This window comes from Cherax quadricarinatus, unplaced genomic scaffold, assembly GCF_038502225.1.
Source record: "Cherax quadricarinatus isolate ZL_2023a unplaced genomic scaffold, ASM3850222v1 Contig1339, whole genome shotgun sequence".
Taxonomy (NCBI): Eukaryota; Metazoa; Arthropoda; class Malacostraca; order Decapoda; family Parastacidae; genus Cherax; species Cherax quadricarinatus.
Window position 1 is genome coordinate 6,379 of NW_027196365.1, and position 24,140 is coordinate 30,518.

At 38.9% G+C, this 24,140-nt stretch overlaps 1 protein-coding gene across 1 annotated transcript in view; it reads right to left on the reverse strand.

The window, feature by feature from the left end:
* Positions 1-1,704: 1,704 nt before the first annotated feature.
* Positions 1,705-24,140, reverse strand: part of LOC128702520 (structural maintenance of chromosomes protein 4-like) — a gene marked incomplete at its 3' end in the record, with an annotated part of 80,645 nt that continues 58,209 nt past the window's right edge. The window contains exons 3-4 of the mRNA XM_070080956.1: positions 15,712-18,189; positions 1,705-1,872 (exon numbers count right to left, since the gene is read on the reverse strand). Coding sequence (XP_069937057.1) covers positions 1,705-1,872; positions 15,712-18,189 — 2,646 coding nt within the window. The remainder of the gene's footprint in view (positions 1,873-15,711; positions 18,190-24,140) is intronic.

Below are 24,140 nucleotides of genomic sequence, written 5' to 3' on the forward strand. Positions count from 1 at the left end.
AATTATGCCTGATTTTAAAGGGGATATGGTGTTGGTCCAGATGTGGTCAAGTAGGGAAACACTAGTCTCCGTATAGTAGACCGTCATTTAACATGGGTTTATTTGGCATGATTTGGTTATAGCACGACTGAAGAATTGCAGCACAATTTTATACAACACTTCATAAAATTAACTTAACACGTTTCAGTTTGCGGAAGGGGAAAAATTTTTAAGCGAGCGGTCCCCCGCGGGACTAGCTGTGGTTTACACCACTGAGACAACAGGGAAGACCTACCGCCATCCCCTACCACCCTCCCAGCCATCAGTTCGGTTCATACGTGTGTAGGACAGTCCTCTGGGAGCTCCCTGTGTTTGTTTAGATACACATTTTAATTGCCAAATCTTAAATCTGCCAAGCAATCATGACACCCAGTAGGCATACAAGTGTTGCTGAAAGTGGCAAGGAAAGGTATAAGTGTTTATGTTTAAGAATTAATGAAGAAAATAGAGATAGTAAACAAGAGAGCCAGTGGCCATAATGAAGCATCACTTTGTGCACATAAGAATGAAGTAAATATGAATTACTAACCGACTGACTGAATTACTAACCGACTGACTGAATGAATTACTGACTGACTGACTGACTGACTGAATTACTGACTGACTGACTGACTGAATTACTGACTGACTGACTTGATTGACTTAAAGTTAGACTTTTTCACTGAAGAGGACCCTGAAACTGTGTCTAGAGCAGCTGATGCCTTACGGTCAGTTGTATAACATACTGCTGGGTAAAATAGAACAGAAATCATTACAGGCTTTATGCACATGTAACCCTATTTTTCCTATAAGTTCTTCAGTTCATTTAACAGTTTTTACCTAACACGGCACTTTTAGGAACGTAACTTCAGTACTCCCCTAATTGTGGTTGCAGGGGTCGAGACTCAGCTCCTGGCCCCGCCTCTTCACTGACTGCTACTAGATCCTCTCCCCCTGCTACACGAGCTATATCATACCTCGTCTTAAAACTACGTATAGTTCCTGCCTCCACTACATCGTTTGCCAGACTATTCCACTTCCTAACTACTCTATTACTGAAGAAATACTTCCTAACATCCCTTTGACTCATCCGAGTCTTCAGCTTCCAATTGTGACCCCTTGTTTCTGTGTCCCATTTCTGGAACATCCTGTCTCTGTCCACCTTGTCTATTCAATGCAGTATTTTGTATGTCGTTATCATGTCTCCCCTGACCCTCCTGTCCTCCAGTGTTGTCAGATCGATTTCCCTTAACCTTTCTTCATAGGACATTCCCCTTAGCTCTGGAACTAGCCTTGTTGCAAACCTTTGCACAGTGTTAAATGATGGTCTACTGTATGTATTATACTGAAAATGATCACAGTTGCACCAACTGTGAGGGTGAGACAAATATTACCTACATGTACTAACTATACCCAAGGCACTTTACATGAGTGAAGGGCTGGAGAAGAGAGCTTTATGATTTTAAGTTTTAACCGACATGATTCTTCTACAGATTGCAGTACAAGAAATATAAATGCATAAAAATATAAGAGACTAGAAACTAACCATATAAAGTTGAGTCTACAAATCTGCCTTCTATAAAAACTTTGAGGTTGTACATACTATATCTGAACCAGCCTCACTGTGTTTCTCGTGTCAATGTTTGTGCATGCGTACGAGTGAAAGCAAAACAGAAAGGGTCTTACTGTAAGAGACTGCAAGTGCTCCAGCACCTGTGCAGCTTCTCCTTCAATACTTGTTCTAGTAGTCTGAAGCTCCAACAATTCATTTTGAAGTTCTAGAATTTCTGCTTCCATTCCAGCTACCTTCTCCTCGGTCTTCTTGGAGTTGCGCTTTGCAGTCTTGATACCCACCTGGGAAAGTATTTTGATTGTTGTGTAATGCCCTCAATTCTCTATTGCCACATGACGTCCTCAACTCTCTACCTCCACGTGACACCCTCAACTCTCTACCTCCACGTGACACCCTCAACTCTCTACCTCCACATGACGTCCTCAACTCTCTACCTCCACGTGACACCCTCAACTCTCTACCTCCACGTGACACCCTCAACTCTCTACCTCCACGTGACACCCTCAACTCTCTACAGCCTCTCCTCAATGATGGAGTTCCGTTCCTAAGACCACGTCGGTAAACGAATTCATCACTAAGTGAGGAGCGTACTACAATGGTAGTAAGTTTGTGTCAACCATCTATGATGCTGTTTTAATGTCACCTTTGCACCATTTATAACATTTCTGGTATATTTTTAAATGTTTATACAGTATTGTACTGCATATTGTAATAAACAGAATAGAGGAAATCAGCTCTGACATACATTATTTAGGTATGCATAATGGTCAGAGAGCCAGTCGTAAGTCCGAGTTGTTGGTAAACGAGTACTTTGCTAAGCGAGGAGAGGCTGTATTCTCATGTGATGCCCTCAACTCCATAATGTTTAAGTCAGAATGAATCTCTTAAGCTGCATCAATATGATGAACATTTGTGGAGTTTAAGATAGTGGCAAGAATAACATTTTAACATTGATCCAGTCATTACAGTATTGGCATTATTATTAATGGATTTTTTGAAAATTTGTTAATTTATCTACTAAAAGGTCAATTAAGCCAATTTAGTAGATGAATGGTTCAGAGAACCGACATGTTGATAAATTAGACACATGTGCAACTCTTGGGTATCAGATACCCAAGAGTTGCACATGTGTCTAATTTATATAAGCCAATTTAATTGATTGCTAATGGATTTGTTTTGATACTACATTAGAACATGGCAACTATATAAAATTAACTTTAAAAGAGTTTAAGAGTACAGTGGACCCTCGACTAACGCTATTAATCCGTTCCTGAGAGCTCATCGTTAGTCAAAATTATCGTTAGTCAAGTTAATTTTCCCAATAAGAAATAATGGAAATCAAATTAATCCGTTCCTGACACCCCAAAGTATGAAAAAAAAATTGTTTTTACTACATGAAATATTGATTTTAATAAACACAAACTGAAGAAGACATGCACAGTTACAGTTACATGACACTTACCTTTACTGAAGATCTGGTGATGATTGATGGGATGGGAGGAGGGGAGAGTGTTGATGGTCTTAGTGTTTAGAAGGGGAATCCCCTTCCATTAGGACTTGAGGTAGCAAGTCCTTTTCTGGGGTTACTTCCCTTCTTTGCCACTAGGACCAGCTTGAGAGTCACTGTACCTCTGTCGCACAACATATCTGTCCATAGAGGCCTGTACCTCCCGTTCCTTTATGACTTATTTTGCAGGTGCAATCACTACAAATGCTGTGATAATATGAAATGTTCCGATTGTATGTTTGGATGGGACCGTGGTGGCTGGCTGGCTTGTAAACACTGGCACCCACGGGACAAGTGAGGCGCTCAGGCCAAAGTGGACGCGTCTCGAACAGAACGAATAGCATTGGTCGGGTTTTTTAGCGCAAGTCGAGGCAAAATTTTTGCGTTAAAATGTATCGCTAGTCGGATTTAATGTTAGACAATGACAATGTTGGTCGAGGGTCCACTGTATTTTGAGGTTTTTGTCTAGCAACTTGAATTATATGGGCAGTGAGGTGTTCATCCAGAGATATAAGAACATAAGAAAGAAGGAACACTGCAGCAGGCCTACTGGCCCATACAGGGCAGATCCATGTCAAACCCCGGCTTAGACCAATGGCCCACCCATTCAGGACACCTCCACTTAACCCTTAAACGGTCCAAACAAATCAACGTTCAAATTCGTAGTGCTACAAAAGTAGATCTACTTTTTTTTTAACATATTTTCAAATGTAACAAAAAAAAAAAATGTAGATAAAAGTTTTTTGTAAAACAAAAAAGATCTACATTTTTTTTTACATACTTTCAGATGTTGAAAAAACGTATATATACGTTTGGACCATTTAAGGGTTAAGGAAGGAGCACGACACCTGACCCAGTAGCACCAGCTACTCAGGTCCAACTTGTACCCACCCGCACCCACTCATGTATTTAACATGTTTCAGTTGATGTCCTGCTTTGGTATACAAAGCTTGTTTTTTGCTTTTTAACGACTGTAATAATTCCATTAGTGTGTATTTTCCGTGTCCAGGCTTGCTGCTTAAAGTGCCTTTTGTTTTTTCTTGTTTAACCCGTAAACAGTCCGAACGTATATATACGTTTTTTCAACATTTGAAAGTATATAAAAAAAGTAGATCTTTGTTTTTTTTACATTTGAAAATGTGTAAAAAAACGTAGATCTACTTTTGCAGCACTACACATGTGAATGTAGATCTGCTTGGACCATTTACAGGTTAATGGTTAGAAAGTCGGAAGAAATGGATAAAAAATAGTGATCCGAGTCCTCGCAAAGTGGGACAGAAGCATTTCCTCGAGTGATAGCGCAATGAAACAAAGAAATGTCAGTAAAACTTGGCGTTTCATCTCAAACAGTAAAATTAAGAAAAAACTTAATTATGATCAAGACAAATTCAAAAAGGGTGGGAAGATATGGTAGAAAATGGAAAACAACACTGAGATTAGACAGAAAAATAATATGAATGGCTCTTAACAACAGAAGAGCATCTTGCAGGCATATTTCCTCTGACCAGCAGCAGCAGGTGTTAGTATTGCTCAAAGGACAGTAAATGAGAGGCTTTTGGAGAGTGAATTAAAAGGATCTTGTCCCAGAAAGACGACATGACTTACTGAACCCATGATAAAAAAAAAACATTTGACCTGGGTTAATAATCACATTGAGTGAACTTCTGAACAATGGGAGCAGGTAAGAATTACATTTAGCTAGTTAGTTCATTTGTTCAAAGAAGAACATTAATTAATAGTAAAATGATGATTCTTTTTGATAAAAATAGCATCATCATTCAGCTTCTCTGGTTGTTCCAATACTTCTACTGTTTTTTTTCCTATTGCTGCAGTTATTCTCTGATGAATCAACCACTGCAGTGCTGAATGACCGTGTGCTAATATCTGAAGATGGTCAAATTTCCTCAGAAAATCATGGTGTAAGGAGCCATTTCCATTCATGGAGCAAGTTCTTTACACATTGTTGAGGATATCATGAACCACGTTAAGTATAGAGAAGTACCGAGACACTGATTACTGCCTCGGATAAGGGATTTACATAGTAATGGATATTGAATATTCCAACAGGACCCCGTCCCATGTCACATGGCAAATTCAGTAAAGACGTGGTGTGTACAAAGTGGCACTCAGCTGCTCTCATGGGTTGAAAATTCCCATATGAACCTTACCGAGAGTTTATAGTCTGTACTGAAGGATAAAATACATCAAGTAGTAAAGGAAAAGAAATTGCTGAACACACAAAGAGAGATAGTAGAAGGCAACGTGTGACTAGCTCCCTTAAGGTTTACTATACAAAAAGTAGGAGTCTAAGAAATAAAATAGATGAGCTAAGATTACTTGCAAGTACAGGTAATATAAATATTATTGCTATAACAGAGACCTGGATCGACTTGGAAGATAGAAAAATGTTTTCTGAATGCAACATACAGGGTTACAAATTATTCCACACTGATAGGGTCAACAGGAAGGGTGATGGAGTGGCAATGTATGTCAGAGATAATTTAAACTGTTGAGTTAGACAAGATGCAAGATTAGAAACATCGGACACAGAATCTGTTTGGCTACAGTTTCTTGAAGGTCGTGAAAAATTAATTTGGGGTGTGATTTATAGGCCCCCCAAACCTAGACAGGGAGTGCGGTAGGTTGCTATGGGAAGAAATTTATAAGGCGTCTAGATACGAAAATAGTTTTAATGGGAGATTTTAACTTTAGATAAATTGACTGGTACAATGTGACACGAAATCTTGAGTCTAGTGACTTTCTTGATACGGTTCAAGATTGCTTTTTAAAACAGTTTGTGGCAGAACCAACTAGAGGAAACAATCTGCTTGACTTGGTTCTTGCCAACAAAAACTCATTAGTTAATAATCTTGAGGTTAGTGTTGAGCTAGGGGAAAGCTATCACAAATCGCTTAGTTTCATGGAATTACCCAGATAACAGCAATCAAGTCGCTGTCCCAGATTTTCACTTGGCCAACTTCATGGGTATGAGAAATTACTTGGGTGGACTAAATTGAGACAACTTTACTTTGTGTCAGGTAGGAAGAGTTGGTTACCAATATGACGTATTTCAGAGCATAGTGCAGGCTGCCCAGACGACTTTTGTCCCGAGTAGGGAAATTAGATCTAACAAAAATGATCCCAAATGGATAAATAGATTAAAACATCTCATTGGTCAAAAGAGGTACATATAGGCGTATCAAAAGAGGGGAAGTGCAGTTAAGAAATCAATATATTCAATTAAAGAGAGAGAGAAAAAAAAAAGGAATATGAAAAGCAAAAAGAGATTATGAAGCTAAAGTCACAAGGGATTCAAAGATTAACAGATTAAGGACAAGATAGGGCCACTTTAGAGTAACTCAGGTCAGATCACTGACAGTGATGAGGAAATGTGTGAACTTTTCAATACCTACTTCCTCTCAGTTTTTACTCAAGATACTAGTGAAATACCAGAAATAATAAATTATGTAGAACAGGACAATAATAAACTATGCATGATTAGGGTAACTAGTGACATGGTCCTCAGACATACAGATATATTAAAACCTAACAAATCCCCAGGCCCTGATGAACTGTTTACAAGGGTTTTAAAGGAATGTAAAGAGGAACTTAACATACCTTTGGCTAATCTTTTCAACATATCACTACAAACTGGCATAGTGCCAGACAAGTGGAAAATGGCAAATGTAATACCTATTTACAAGGAAGGCGACAGGTCCTTAGCTTCGTACTATAGACCAATAAGCATTACTTCCATAGTTCGTAAATTTATGGAATCAATAACTGCCGAAGCAATTTGTAGCCATCTCTACGACATTCCCCGTGTCCGACTAAACCTTTACAAAAATTCAGTGTATGTCAAAGGCCCTAAAATCTGGAATACCCTACCTGAGAACTCTAGAACTGCAGACACATTCATCACCTTCAAAACTACCATTAGAAAACATCTAATCTCCCTGATACACCCCGTCAACTAACTACACGAATACCACCTGGTGGTTCACACTTACACTCGCTCACTCATTTGACCATAAACAGAAATATTAATCTCAGTCTTAAAATAATGAATCCTGTGATACTCCAATACTGAAACTATATACTGTGCCAAAACAAAAGCATTCACATTGCTAAACTCACAAACTAGTATTTAGTCACTTAGCCATAATACCAACTTACCTCATAATTTGTAATATTTTACAATTAAGAATAAAACTAAGTATGCCCGAAATGCCTAGCCATGCTAAGCGTTCTAGTGGTACACTCTGTAATCACAATTTTACTACATGTAAACCAAACAATAACCAAATTTCTGTAAACTCAGCATTGTAATCCTTATAGAGAATAAACTTTGAATTTGAATTTGAATTTGAATCTTGAAAGGCATAAATTGATTAATGAATCTCAGCCCGGTTTTACAAAGGGGGCATTTTTGTCCAACGAATTTCTAACTTTCTTCACTAAGGTATTTGAGGAGGTAGATCATGGTAATGAATATGATATTGTGTATATGGACTTCAGTAAGGCTTTCGATAGAGTTCCACACCAGAGAATATTGAGAAAACTTAAAGTATACGGAATTCAAAGTTTATTCTCTATAAGGATTACAATGTTGATTTTACAGAAATTTGGTTATTGTGTGGTTTACATGTTGTAAAATAGTGATTACAGAGTGTACCACTAGAACGCTTAGCATGGCTAGGCATTTCGGGCAGACTTAGTTTTATTCTTAATTGTAAAATATTACAAATTATGAGGTAAGTTGGTATTATGGCTAAGTGACTAAATACTAGTTTGTGAGTTTAGAAATGTGAATGCTTTTGTTTTGGCACAGTACATAGTTTCAGTATTGGAGTATCACAGGATTCATTATTTTAAGATTGAGATTAATATTTCTGTTTATGGTCAAATGAGTGAGTGAGTGAACGTGTGAACCACCAGGTGGTATTCGTGTAGTTAGTTGACGGGGTGTATCAGGGAGATAAGATGTTTTCTAATGGTAGTTTTGAAGGTGATGAATGTGTCTGCAGTTCTAGAGTTCTCAGGTAGGGTATTCCAGATTTTAGGGCCTTTGACATACATTGAATTTTTGTAAAGGTTTAGTCGGACACGGGGAATGTCGTAGAGATGTTTGTGTCTGGTGTTATGCCTGTGGGTTCTGTCACAACTATCAAGAAAGCGTTTTAGGTCAAGGTTGATATTAGAGTTTAAGGCCCTGTAGATGTAGATTGCACAGTAGTAAGTGTGGATGTACTGAACTGGGAGTAAGTTTAGGTCTATGAAGAGTGGGGGGGTGTGTTGCCAGGGATGGGATTTAGTGATTATTCTTACTGCAGCTTTTTGTTGGGTTATTATTGGCTTTAGGTGTGTTGCTGCAGTTGATCCCCAAGCACAAATAGCATAGGTGAGGTATGGATAAATAAGTGAGTGGTATAGTGTGAGAAGGGCATTTTGCGGCACGTAGTATCGTATCTTGGAGAGGATCCCAACCGTTTTGGATACTTTTTTGGTTATATGCTGGATATGGGTGCTGAAATTCAGGTTGTTGTCAAGGTATAAGCCTAGGAATTTGCCCCCATTATTTCTGGTAATTAGCGTGTTGTCAATCTTAATGTTAATTTGTGCATCTCCTGCTCTGCTACCAAACATAATATAGTAGGTTTTGTCAGTGTTAAGCGTAAGTTTATTGGCTGTCATCCACGTCAATATTTTGATCAGCTCCTCATTCACAATGGTGTTGAGGGTGGCAAGATTAGGGTGAGAGATGACATAAGTCGTGTCGTCAGCAAAGAGAATGGGTTTCAGGTGTTGGGATACGTTTGGAAGGTCATTGATGTATATGAGGAAGAGCAGGGGACCAAGGACACTTCCCTGCAGAACTCCAGTATCAAGTGGCCGTGTTGCTGATGCTGTGTCTTTAATGGTGACATACTGATACCTATTAGTAATGTAAGATTTGAAATAAGCAAATGCATGGCCTCTTATACCGTAATGATCAAGTTTGTGGAGTAGGATGTCGTGGTCTACTGTGTCAAAAGCTTTTCTTAGGTCAATAAAAATTCCTAGTGGATATTCCTTATTTTCCAATGCTGTGTACAGCAGATCTAGCATTTTTATGATTGCATCATTAGTGCTTTTATTTTTCCTGAATCCAAATTGGCAGGGGTTGAGTATGTTTTGAGCCGTTATAAATGAATACAGTCTCCTGTGCACAAGTTTCTCAAAGATTTTGGATAGCAATGGTAAGTTAGATATTGGCCTATAGTTGTTTAAGTCTGTAGGGTCACCACCTTTATGTATTGGTGTAACCCTTGCCATCATGAGTAGTTTCGGGAAGGTGCTAGTCTCTAGTGACTTGTTAAAAAGTAATGAAATAGCATGCGAAAGGACATGGGCCGAGGCATGGTCAACAAATAGCAGTGTTAGCATAAATGGGGAGAAATCAGAATGATTGTTGTTCTCAATCTATATAAACAACATAGATGAGGGAATAAATAGTGACATAAGCAAATTTGCTGACAACACCAAAATACGCCATCCAATTCATTCTAATGAGGACATTAGAACACTCCAGGATGATTGAAAAGACTGATGCAGTGGTCAGAGAAGCGGCTGATGCAGTTTAATATAGACAAATGCAAAGTTCTAAATGTTGGACAGGAAAATAAAAATGCCACATATAAACTAAACTAAATAATGTAGATCTTAATGACTCGCGAAATCTCAATGACACGATTGAAAACAAACTATACCACAGGCGGAATTTGAACCCGCGGTGAGAGTTTCAAAGCTCCAGACCGTTGCGTTAGCCACTGGGCCAGCTAGCTTACATAAGAACATAAGAAAGGAGGCACACTGCAGGAGGCCTGTTGGCCCATACTAGGCAGGTCCTTTACAATTCATCCCACTAACAAAACATTTGCCCAACCCAATTTTCAATGCCACCCAAGAAATAAGCTCTGATGTGCAAGTCCCACTCAAATCCAACTCCTCCCACTCATGTACTTATCCAACCTAAATTTGAAACAACCCAAAGTCCCAGCCTCAATAACCCAACTAGGTAGACTGTTCCACTCATCAACTGCCCTATTTCCAAACCAATACTTTCCTATGTCCTTTCTAAATCTAAACTTATCTAATTTAAATCCATTACTGCGGGTTCTCTCTTGGGGAGACATCCTCAAGACCTTATTAATATCCCCTTTATTAATACCTATCTTCCACTTATACACTTCGATCAGGTCTCCCCTCATTCTTCGTCTAACAAGTGAATGTAACTTAAGAGTCTTCAATCTTTCTTCATAAGGAAGATTTCTAATGCTATGTATTAATTTAGTCATCCTACGCTGAATGTTTTCTAACGAATTTATGTCCATTCTGTAATATGGAGACCAGAACTGAGCTGCATAATCTAGGTGAGGCCTTACTAATGATGTATAAAGCTGCAGTATGACCTCTGGACTTCTGTTGCTTACACTTCTTGATATAAATCCCAGTAATCTATTTGCCTTATTTCGTACGCTTAGGCATTGCTGTCTTGGTTTAAGGTTGCTGCTCACCATAACCCCCAAGTCCTTTTCGCAATCTGTATGGCTAAGTTCTACATCATTTAACTTTTAAGTACTAGGGTTATGGGCACTCCCGAGCTTCAGAACCTTGCATTTATCTACATTGAACTGCATCTGCCACTTTTCTGACCAAGAATAGAGTTTGTTTAAATCCTCCTGAAGTTCCATAACATCTACGTTTGAATCAATTAGCCTACCTATCTTTGTGTCATCGGCGAATTTGCTCATATCACTAGTAATTCCCTCATCAAGATCATTGATATATATTATAAACAACAACGGGCCCAAGACTGATCCCTGTGGAACGCCATTTGTTACAGATCCCCACTCGGATTTAACCCCATTTATGGACACTCTCTGCTTCCTGTCAGTGAGCCATGACTCGATCCACGAGAGCACTTTCCCCCCAATGCCATGAGCTGCCACTTTCTTTAACCGTCTATGGTGCGGAACTCTATCAAAAGCCTTACTAAAATCTAAGTAAATAATATCAAATTCTTTATCGTGGTCAACAGCCTCAAAAGCTTTACTGAAGAAAGTTAATAAATTAGTTAGACAAGACCGGCCTCTTGTGAATCCATGCTGAGTATCATTAATCAAGCTATGCTTATCGAGATGGCTTCTTATAATCTCAGCTATAATTGACTAGTAATTTGCCTACAATTGAGGTCAGGCTTATTGGGCGGTAATTTGACGGTAACGACTTGTCCCCTGTTTTAAAAATAAGAATTACATTAGCCATCTTCCACATATCAGACACTACACCTGTTTGAAGAGATAAATTAAAAATATTAGTTCATGGTTCACAGAGTTCCATTTTGCATTCCTTAAGAACCCTTGAAAAAACCTCATCAGGACCCGGCGACTTATTTTGCTTCAGTCTGTCTATCTGCTTCACAACCATTTCACTAGTGACTGTGATGTTACATAATTTATCCTCTTCTAGCCCACTATAAAAATTAATTACTGGAATATTGTTAGTGTCTTCCTGTGTAAAAACAGAGAAAATAATTATTAAAAATCGAGCACATTTCATTCTCTTTGTCAGTAAGGTGCCCATAGTTATTTTTAAGGGGACCTATCTTATCTCTAACTTTTGTTCTATAGACCTGGAAAAAACTTTTTGGGTTAGTTTTAGAATCCCTAGCAACTTTAATTTCATAGTCCCTTTTAGCTTTTCTTATCCCCTTTTTAATGTCCCTCTTAATGTCAATATACTGATTCATAAGATGACCCTCGCCTCTTTTGATATGCCTATAAATTCCTTTCTTATGCCCTAGTAGATATTTGAGCCTATTATTCATCCATTTTGGGTCATTTCTATTTGATCTAATTTCTTTATATGGGATAAACGTTCTTTGAGCAGCATGTATAGTGTTCAGAAAACTGTCATACTGATAGCTCACTTCGTTACCCCAGTCAACAGATAAGTGTTCTCTAAGCCCATCGTAATCTGCTAAGCGAAAATCTGGGACTGTTACTGAGTTATCGCTACTATCGTACTTCCATTCAATGCTAAATGTAATTGATTTGTGGTCGCTAGCACCCAGTTCCTTTGAAATTTCTAAATTATTAACAAGGGATTCATTGTTTGCCATAACTAAGTCAAGCAGGTTATTTTCCCTTGTAGGTTCTGTCACAAACTGCTTCAAAAAACAATCCTGAACTACTTCTTAGAAGTCGTATGATTCTAAATTCCCAGTCAAGAAATTCCAATCAATATGACTAAAGTTAAAGTCTCCTAGAATTACTACATTATCGTACCTTGTGGCCTTAATTTCCTCCCATAGTAGTCTCCCTTGGTCCCTATCTAAGTTTGGGGGATGGTATATCACTCCTAAAATCAGTTTTTCCATGCCCCTCTGAAAATTCTATCCAAACAGACTCTGTATGTGTTACTTCAGACTTAATACCCGTTTTTATGCAACAGTTCAAACGATCTCTGACATACAATGCCACCCCACCCCCCTTCTCGATACTTCTATCTACTTGGAACAATTTAAAACCCTGAATATGACATTCCGCAGGCATGTCCCGACTTTTTGAATTAAACCACGTCTCAGTTAAGGCAAATACATCAATGTTACCTACACTAGCAACTAATCTCAACTCGTCCATCTTATTCCTAGCACTACGGCAATTAGCATAATAAACATTGAAAGACTCTCCTTTCTCTTTACCCTTCCTGCTCATTTCTGATTTTCTACACCATAGGAAGGTTAGCATAGGCACCACTGTGTCCAAAAATGCAAGTTTTTACAGACAAATCTCCTGCTAGCATGGCCGTGATGAACTCTAGCTCAAGTCCCCTCAGTGGCTAACACGACGGTCTGGAGTTTTGAGACTCTCTGACCATGGGTTCAAATCCCGCCTGTGGTATGGTAGATCTTAATATTACAGATTGTGAAAAGGATTTAGGAGTTCTGGTTAGCAGCAATCTGAAACCAAGACAATAGTGCATTAGTGTTCGCAATAAAGTTAACAGAATCCTTGGCTTCATAGCAAGAAGTATAAATAATAGAAGTCTTCAGGTTGTTCTTCAACTCCATGTATCTTTGGTTAGGCCTCATTTAGACTATGTTACTCAGTTCTGGTCACCGTATTACAGAATGGATATAAATGCTCTGGAAAACATACAAAGAAGGATGACAAAGTTGATCCCATGTATCAGAAATCTTCCCTATGAGGATAGACCGAGGCCCTGAATCTGCACTCTCTAGAAAGGCATAGAATTAGGGGGAGATATGATCAAGGTGTATAAATGGAAAACAAGAATTATTAAGGGGATGTAAATAGCATACTAAAAATATCTAACAGACAGGGCTCACAGCAATAGTTTTAAATTGGAAAAATCCAGATTCAGGAAGGATATAGGAAAGCAATGGTTTTGTAACAGTTGTGGATGAGTGGAACAAACTCCCCAGTACTGTCATAGAAGCTAAGACATAGTTTTAAAACGAAAAAAAAAAAAATACATGAGTGGGTGTGGGTGGGTGTGGGTGGGTGGGTGTGGGTGGGTGTGTGTGGGTGGGTGTGAGTTGGACCTAACTAGCTTGTGCTACTAGGTTGGATGCTGTGCTCCTCCCTTAAGTGACGTGTCTGACCTCACTAGGTCAGCGAGGTCAGATGGTCAGCGAGCTTAAGGTCACTAGGTCAGCGAGCTTAAGCCGGTGGGAGAACTGGACCTGCCTCACATAGGCCAGTAGGCCTGTTGCAGTGTTCCTTCTTTCTTATGTTCTTACCATCAAATGCAACTAATAAAATGCCTTATTAAGGTTTGGTTTCATTCTGCCAGAACTGAGGAATTATGCAAAACATTGATGGTTGTCATGGTGCCCACATGTTAAAGAACTTGAGGACACTAGGGATGGTCGGACCAAATAATAATCGATGTAAAATAGTTGACCTGTACTGGTGTATCAAAATAAATCCATTAGCAGTCAGTGAAATTGGTTTGACGCATTAGTACAAAAAAATCCATAATATTAATGCCATTACTGTATATAATTGACTATATATTAATTTTAACATCGATCCTGGTATTATACAGCTTATTTGTTACACATCCTTGTTGCTCACTGAAATATGTTACTGATTATTAAACATTATTATCAGTGTATCATTTTAAAGTTTTCTTCACTATTATTAAGTCAGTAGTTTTGCAAGAATCAAAGTTTATTAACAAGTGCATCATTCTTAATCTTTTATGTCCCAAACATCACAAATTTCACCTGAAAATACTTATTTTGATTTTTGGATTAGAATGAGATCAGTTAAACTTCAAGTCAAATACAGTGGACCCCCGGGATTCGATGGCATCGGTATTCGATAAATCCGGTATTCGATGCATTATATAGCAAAAAATTTTCCTCAGTATTCAATTGAAAACCCGGTATTCGATACGATTCGTATGAGACCTGTCCACGTGTGACCTGAACTGCCCCGTGTGTGCCAGTGTTTACAAGCCAGCCAGTGTGCGCGCATCTAAGGATACATTCGGTACATTCCATATTATCCATATTATCACTGTGTTTGGTGCTTGTTTCTGCAAAATAAGTCACCATGGGCCCCAAGAAAGCTTCTAGTGCCAACCCTGTGGTAAAAAGGGTGAGAATTAGTATGGAAATTAAGAAAGATTTTGAAGGGTTTGGGGCTAACCCTGATAAGCCTATACCAGTTGTGGAATCCATTGTGCCTACTTCAAAAATTAAGGAAATGTGCACACAGTGGGTTGAAGTGCAAACCTTTATGGATGAAAATCACCCTAACACAGCTATTGCAAGCCGTGCTGGTGACTATTACAATGACAATGTTGTGACCCATTTTAGACAAATCGTAAAGGAACGGGAGGTACAGAGCTCTATGGACAGATTTGTTGTGCGACAGAGGTCCAGTGACTCTCAAGCTGGTCCTAGTGGCATTAAAAGAAGAAGGGAAGTAACTCCAGAAAAGGACTTGCTACCTCAAGTCCTAATGGAAGGGGATTCCCCTAGTAAACACTAACACCTCTCCCCTCCTCCCATCCCATCAATCATCACCAGATCTTCATTAAAGGTAAGTGTCAATTATTTTATTTTTATTGTAATTATTCTATTGCATTAAACTTAATATTTCATGTAGTAAAATTTTTTTTTTTTCATACTTTTGGGTGTCTTGCACGGATTAATTTGATTTCCATTATTTCTTATGAGGAACATTGATTCTGTTTTCGATATTATCGGTATTCGATGAGCTCTCAGGAACGGATTAATATCGAATACCGGGGGTCCACTGTATATTATCATTATTCAGAGCTCTTACTGTTATGAAAACTTTTAATTTGTTTTAACCCGTAAACGTATATATACGTTTTTTCAACATTTGAAAGTATGTAAAAAAGTAGATTTTTTTTTTTACATTTGAAAACGTGTAAAAAAAACTTTGATCTACCTTTTTTTTTTTTTTTTAATATATTTTAAAATGTAAAAAAAAGGTAGATGTACTTTTGGAGCGCTGCTGCTCGGACAGTTTAAGGGTTAAATACGACGAGAGTTGGATAATTGACTAACCTGAAGTCTGATAATTTCTGCATCAACTTTCTCAAGTTTCTTCTTGACACTGTCCACAGATTTTCTGAGTATCTTCATTTTTCCTTCTGTTATTTCCATAATCTGTTGATGAATTTTATTAACTTGTGTTTCAACTTCCTGAGCAGAAGCTGCCGCTACTTTGTAAATTTTCATCTTCTCCTCAATATTGTTTTCCATCTTCTTAATCTTTGTTGGGTCTGGTTTAACAGCATTAACTTTCTCTTCTTGCCTTCCTTTCTGGTCTTGCAAGGATACAAGTTGCTGATGAGCAGCTTCAATCTCCAATCTATACTTCTGAATGTTCAATTTTACCATCTTTAAATCCTTTGTTAGTTGTTGGATCGAGTCTTCTAGTTGAGCACGCTCTTTACGAAGTTGTCCAGCATGTTGTGTCAACTTCTCAACTTCCCCCTCTACAAGCTCAACTTCTCTAGTATCAACATTGAGAACAGCTGCTTGCTTACCCATACGACCACGAAGAACTGACCTCCCACCTCCACTCATAGTACCAGAGGGTTCAATCAACTCTCCTTTCAATGTTACTACACGATGCCGCACTCTTCCATATGCAATACGCGAAGCCTGATCTAGATCGTCGGCTACGAGGGTGTCCCGTAAAGCAAAATAAAATGCAGTTTTCAATTTATCGTCGTTTAATCTTACTAAATCAAAGAGGCGAGGTACATTTTCTGGAGTTTGTATTGACATCTCACACTGGCTTCTCCATTTTTCCATCTTATCCAGAGCTATGAAGGTAGCTGTACCAATATTGTTCGTCTTAAGAAAATTTATACATTTTTCACCAGTGTCCACTGAGTCAACAACTATATTGTCCAGTGGCCCACAAGCTGTACTAATGGCAACATCATATTTTGCATCAATGCCACCTAGATCACCCAATCGCCCAAACACACCAGTAATGCTTCCATTATTTCGTTGCCCCATAATTGCATCAAGAACGGTTCCCCGAGACCTGGATGACTGCATAGCACTGCGAGTCTCCTCAAGCTTCACTCGATGAATTCTCAGCTGTTCCTCAATCTTTTGCTGCTCAGGAATCAGGTGCTGAAGATTCTGCATGTCATTTTTAAGTTGTTCTTCACTCTTAGGTACATTATCTTCCATCATCGTTATTTCTTCTGTTCTTCGATGGATAGTATCCTGGGCCTTCTCTAATCCAGCAAGGATATGTTCAAGTTTCCTTTTTTCGTTTTGTTCTGTACTCTGGTAAATATTTAATTCACACTGAGCAATATCAAGTGCACTCTTAGCTTCATCAACTTCCTTCCTCAGGTCAACAAGACAAGTTTCAAATTTGGTTTTCTCATCTTGCAACTGTTGAGTTTCAGAGTTGAGAGTAGATATGACTTCGTGATAAGCTGTCTCTTCTTTCTTTCTCTCATTTTCCAGATCATCTTTCAGCTTCTGGCACTCCTCTATATCTTTCTCATTTTTTTCAGGTACTTTCCCAAGCTCTTCCAATTTACTTTTTTCACTAATTTGCTGACTCATTAGTTTCTTCCTCCTCTGATTTTTGTGTTTAAGATCTTCCTGCATTTTAACATCCTCATTCTCCAAGGCTTTAAATTTTTCTGAACATTCCTCCTTTATCTTGCTAATTTTCTCCAAATTTTCCCCTAACTTTTTTATTTCTTCCTCCTTTTCTCTTTTCTTTGCATTAATCTCCTCTAGTTCCTTCTTCACTTCACTCATACCCTCGTCAATTTCTTGCTTCTTACCCTCTGCTTTTTCCTTTCTTCGTGAGCAGTCTAAATAGTAGCACTGGAAAAGTGTGTGTTTCTTGCTTGTTACTTCATTTTCCAGCCTCAAATGTTCAACAGCTTTATCTTTAGGCCCTTCTAATGCCTCTTTTTCTTCTTCCACTAATTTTACCCTGTTCAGTTTCTCTCTTCGTGCTTCATTTAAATCCTCCACTCTCTTGAACAGCATTTCAATTGGCTCTTTCAATCTTGATGAGCCAATAATATCCTCAATAAACTCTAGCATGCCAGTGTCATGTTCTGTTACAGCTTTGGGTTTCATCATAGCAATCTGTTCTACCTCACCTTGAAGAATGAGGAAGCGACTGTGGTCCAGGTCTATACCATGGGCTCGTAGTTGTCTTGAAACAGCCTTAAACTGGCATTTCTTGCCATTTATCTGATAGAAAGATGAATTATCACGAAAAGCAGTGCGAGAGACAACAAAGTGGGAATCAGGAACTACTTCAAAGTCATCGGAATCCTTGTCAATGATCTTCTGAAAATGAACAGAAACTTTACAGCTTTGAACATTCTGATGTTGTTCAGAATCATGGATCAGGACAGATATTTTCTTGGAACGGATTTTTGTAGCACGGTAGCCGAAGACAAACAGCATGGAATCAATAATGTTACTTTTGCCACTTCCATTTGGTCCAACAATAGACGTGAAGTTCTTGTGAAATGGTCCCAAAACCTACAGAAATTATTAGAATTAAGAAATATCAATTCCATTTCCTGTATAACTTAATTTTAACCCTTTCATGGTCGGCAGGCCCTCTCCTAGACTTGTTCTCAGGGTCGGAAATTTTTCGGAAAAAAAAAATTATTATTTTTCCTTATGAAATGATAGAGAATCTTTTCGAAATCATAAGGACACCATAAGTATGAAATTTGATGGATAACTTATGGAATTATGCTCTCACGAAGTTAGCGGTCTCGATGATGTTTACGCATTGGCGATTTCGCACACTGAACCCTATTTTCAGCCAATTCCAATGTACCAGTCAACAAAAATCATACCTATTTTGCTAGAACTCCATTTTTTCTATCGAATGAGTACAAAAAACCACCCATTTACCAATTTCAACTATCCAGTAAAGTAGTCAGAAAATGGCAATTTTGCCAATTTCACACAAATTTCTGAAGATGCCAATTTCAAAATAGGGTCCAGAATAAACAAGACAGACATTCCTGGCACTAAAATAACATTTCCTTTGTTCATTACTCATGTCTCCAGGCCTCTGTTACATTTCTTTTGCTTTCCACTTTGAATTTTTATTATCACAAAAAATAGAAGATTTATGTTATGCTGACAACCGCATTAGTGTATAAATGGTGTAGAAATGGTATAAATATCAGCGCACTTGTGAAAGAATATTAGACTCACCAGTTGACGTGTATTGGACGTATGGCATGATTTGTTTACCTTTGAACTTTGGCAAAAATCGAACATTTCTGCTACTTTGAGCTCAATTTCAAGGAACTTTTCATTGTGAAAAAGTCAAAATCATCTCAATTTCTGTAATATGTCTTCCATTCTATAAAATGAGACCAGGAAAACTAGAATACAACCATAAATAGCATACGAAAATACCCTGCAAAATTCGCTGTTTTAAACCAAAAACACAGTCAGTTTTTTTCCTTCTCATTATGCACTGTGTGCTGCAGGATTTTTTTTTATATTGTGCACACTGACCACAGAGTCATAGACCCATTCATAAGTAGGCCTACCAGCTTTCTCTCACTAGATTTGAAGGCGTTAGAATTTGCGAGTACTAGTACAGCACCAACCCTGGCGTGCAAGCCGTACTAGTACGGCAACAACCATGAAAGGGTTAAATCATGTATTTATGATGCCTTTCAAGTCTAATAAGAGCATTTGATATAGTGATGCTAATGATCCTTTATTAATAATGTGCATAACATTAAGAGCTCGTAATGGCATGATTGCAAACACCCCGTACCACGGGTGGGGTTTGAACCCATGATCAGGGTCTCAAAACTTCAGACTGTTGCATTAGTTTGGAGACTCTCTGATCATGGGTTTAAACCCCACCTGTGGTATGATTTATTAAGAGTTCATGTACAGAATACTCTCAAGTTTTCACTGAAACAGCAGCGACTTTCCTCGATACAGCAGAACCTCGGTTGTTGAACTTAATTCCATCCAGGTGTCGATTCGACAACCAAAGTAATTTTTTATATAACGAATAACAAACAGAATTAATCAGTTCCAGACCCCATATGACAATATAATAATTTATTAATAATATACGAACTACTACATAAAACAATGTATAAAATTATACAGCACAGGGAAACTTTAAAAATGAATTCTAAATGAAAATTTAACTGCCCTTACCTGTCAGAGGAGAGGTAATGGCAAAACTCTAACAGCTTCAAATCTTGTGGGAGAAAGCTGATAGACCTACATGTGAGAGAATGGGTCTGCATGGTGAGTGTGCGCAGTATAAAAAAAAAAAAAAAATCCTGCAGCACGCAATGCATGAGAAAAATAAGCGACAGTGCTTTTGGTTTAAAACAGCGACTTTCGTACGGCATTCTCATTTCTTGGTCTCATTTGATAGATATATTACAGAAATAGAGACGATTTTGAATAGTTTACAGACTAAACATAGCCTGAAATTGAGATCAAAGTAGCGGAAATGTTCAATTTTTGCCGATCTTCAAGAGTAAACAAATTTAAGTCACATGTCCAATACACGTCAACTGGTGCGTCTAATATGCATCCAAGAATTTGTTGATATTATTTATACAATTATTACAATTATGCAGCAGTCTAACAGTAAATCTTCTATTTTTTGTGAATACCTGGAGAGGGTTTCAGGAGTCAACGCCCCCACGGCCCAGTCTGTGACCAGGCCTCATGGTGGGTCAGGGCCTGATCAACCAGGATGCTACTGTTGGCCTCAGGCAACCTGACGTACGAACCACAGCCCGGCTGGTCAGGTATTGACTTTATAAAGGTACCTGTCCAGTGCATTCTAGAAGACAGATGAACAGTCTTGGGCCCCCTCACACTGTGTATTGTCTCTTATCGTGTTAATGGCACCCATGCTTTTCATTGGGGGGATGTTGCATCTCCTGCCGAGTCTTTTGCTTTCACAGGGAGTGATTTTCATGTGCAAATTTGGTATTAATCCCTCTAGGATTTTCCAAGTGTAAATAATCATCTATCTCTCCTGCCTGCATTCTAGGGAGTAGAGGTTGAGGAACTTCAAGTGTTCCCAGTAAATGAGGTGTATTATCGCAGTTATGTGTGCCTTGAAGGTTCTCTGTGCACTATCTAGATCAGCAATTTCACTTGCCTTGGAAGGTGCTGTTAGTGTGCAGCAATATTTCAGCCTAGTTAGAACATGAGACCTGAAGAGTGTCATCATGGGCTGGGCATCCATAGTTTTGAAGGTTATCATTATCCATCCTGTCATTTAACTAGCAGATGCAACTGATGCTATGTTGTGGTCTTGGAAGGCAAGATCCTCTGACATTATCACTTCCAGGTCTTTTAAGTTAGTTTTCTGTTCAACTGTGTGGCTGGAATTGGTCTTGTACTCTGATATACAGTGGACCCTCAACCAGCGACGGCATCGATTAACGATAAATCTGACTAGCAATTCATTTAAATGCAAAAATTTTGCCTCGGCTAGCGCTTAAAAACCCAACCAGCGCTATTCGTTCCGTACTATACGCGTCCACTTTGGCCTGAGCGCGCCTCACTTGTCCCTTTGGTGCCAGTGTTTACAAGCCAGCCAGCCACCGCGGTTGCTTCCAAACATACAACTGGAACATTTCATATTATCACAGCCTTTTTAGTGATTGCACCTGCAAAATAAGTCACCATGGGCCCCAAGAAAGCTTCTAGTGCCAACCCTACAGCAAAAAGGGTGAGAATTACTATGGAGATGAAGAAAGAGATCATTGATAAATATGAAAGTGGAGTGCGTATCTCTGAGCTGGTCAGGTTGTATAATAAACCCCAATCAACCATCGCTACTATTGTGGGCAAGAAAACGGCAATCAAGGAAGATGTTCTTGCCAAAGGTGCAACTATGTTTTCGAAACTGAGATCGCAAGTACTCGAAGATGTTGAGAGACTGTTATTGGTGTGGATAAACGAGAAACAGATAGCAGGAGACAGCATCTCTCAAGTGATCATATGTGAAAAGGCTAGGAAGTTGCATGATGATTTAATTAAAAAAATGCAAGCAACTAGTGATGTGAGTGAATTTAAGGCCAGCAAAGGTTGGTTTGAGAGATTTAAGAAGCGTAGTGGCATTCATAGTGTGATAAGCCATGGTGAGGCTGCCAGTTCGGACCACAAATCGGCTGAAAAATATGTGCAGGACTTCAAGGAGTACATAGACAGTGAAGGACTGAAACCTGAACAAGTGTTTAATTGTGACGAAACAGGCCTGTTTTGGAAGAAAATGCCAAGCAGGACGTACATTACTCAGGAGGAAAAGGCACTCCCAGGACATAAGCCTATGAAAGACAGGCTTACTTTGTTGATGTGTGCCAATGCTAGTGGTGATTGCAAAGTGAAGCCTTTATTGGTGTATCACTCTGAAACCCCCGGAGTGTTCAGGAAAAACAATGTCCTCAAGGCTAATTTGTGTGTGCTGTGGAGGGCACAGTACAGTAAGGCATGGGTCACTAGGGACTTTTTCTATGACTGGTTACACCATGCATTTGCCCCCGATGTGAAAAATTACCTAATTGAAAAGAAATTAAACCTTAAGTGCCTCCTGGTATTAGACAATGCCCCAGGTCATCCTACAGATGTGGCAGAGCGACTTTCTAGGGACATGAGCTTCATTAAGGTGAAGTTTTTGCCTCCTAATACCACTCCTCTCCAGCAGCCCATGGACCAGCAGGTTATTTCCAACTTCAAGAAACTGTACACAAAAGCTATGTTTGAAAGGTGATTTGTAGTGACCTCAGAAACTCAACTGACTCTAAGAGAGTTTTCGAAAGATCATTTTACCATCCTCAATTGTGTAAACCTTATAGGTAAGGCTTGGGAGGGAGTGACTAAGAGGACATTGAACTCTGCTTGGAAAAAACTGTGGCCAGAATGTGTAGACAAAGGGATTTGGAAGGGTTTGAGGCTAACCCTGAGAATCCTATGCCAGTTGAGGAATCCATTGTGGCATTGGGGAAGTCCTTGGGGTTGGAGGTTAGTGGGGAGGATGTGGAAGAGTTGGTGGTGGAGGACAGTGAAGAACTAACCACTGATGAGCTGCTAGATCATCTTGAACAGCAAGAGGGCAGACCTGAGGAAACTGCTTCGGAGGAGGGGAGAGAGAAATTGAAGAAGTTGCCTACTTCTAAGATTAAGGAAATCTGTGCAATGTGGCTTAAAGTGCAAAGCTTTATGGATGATAATCACCCTGACACAGCTACTGCAAGCCGTGTTGGTAACCTGTACACTGACAATGTTGTGAACCACTTTAGGAAAGTCATAAAGGAACGAGAGGTACAGGCCTCTATGGACAGATATGTTGTGGGACAGAAGTCCAGTGACTCTCAAGCTGGTCCTAGTGGCATTAAAAGAACAAGGGAAGTAACCCCAGAAAAAGACTTGCTGCCTCAAGTGCTAATGGAAGGGGATTCCCCTTCTAAACAGTAAGAAGATAACGCTCTCCCCTCCTCCCATCCCATCAATCATCACCAGATCTTCAATAAAGGTAAGTGTCATGTAACTGTGCATGTAATCTTCAGTTTGTGTTTATTAAAATTAACATTTCATGTGGTAAAATTTTTTTTTTTCAATACTTTTGGGTGTCTTGCACGGATTAATTTGATTTCCATTATTTCTTATGGGGAAAATTAACTTGACTAACGATTATTTTGACTAACGATGAGCTCTCAGGAACGGATTAATATTGCTGGTTGAGGGTCCACTGTAGTTTTAAATTCCTCACGTTTTCCATATCGGAGTATGTAATTGAAATTTCTCATCATTGAACTTCATATTGTTTTCTGCATTCAATTTAAAGGTTTGGTTGTTCGCAGTGTCTTCACATGCAGGACACTGTCATTCAAATTCGGGTGTCATCTGCAAAGGAAGACACGGTGCTGTGGCTTGCATTCCTGTCTATGTCAGATATGAGGATGAACAGGAAGGGAGCGAGTACTGTGCCTTGTGGAACAGAGGTCTTTACCGTAGCCTCCTCAGACTTTATTCTGTTTACTACTACTCTGTGTTCTTTTTGTTAGGAAATTATAGATCCACCTACCAACTTTTCCGGTTATTCCTTCATCAAGCATTTTGTGCGCAATTACACCATGTTACATCTGTCAAAGGCTTCAGCAAAGTGTGTATACTACATCTTCATTTTGTTTATCTTCTAGAACATACAGGACCTTGTCATGGGCCAATGCAGTAATTTTGTACACAAGGTCATTAGGCGAGTTACAATTAATACAAGAGAAATGAATATTCTGTTAGTTCATGCTATAGGCTTTAATAAGTTTGTAGAGAAGAATCACAGTTTTGATTATTACACTAAGGTATTACACAGTGGAATGATTAACATTTGAGAGGATTACAAATAGTATTCAGAGTTTACCTGGAGAGGGTAAGTATATATTGATTATAATGTTTTACCTATGTCCAGGATA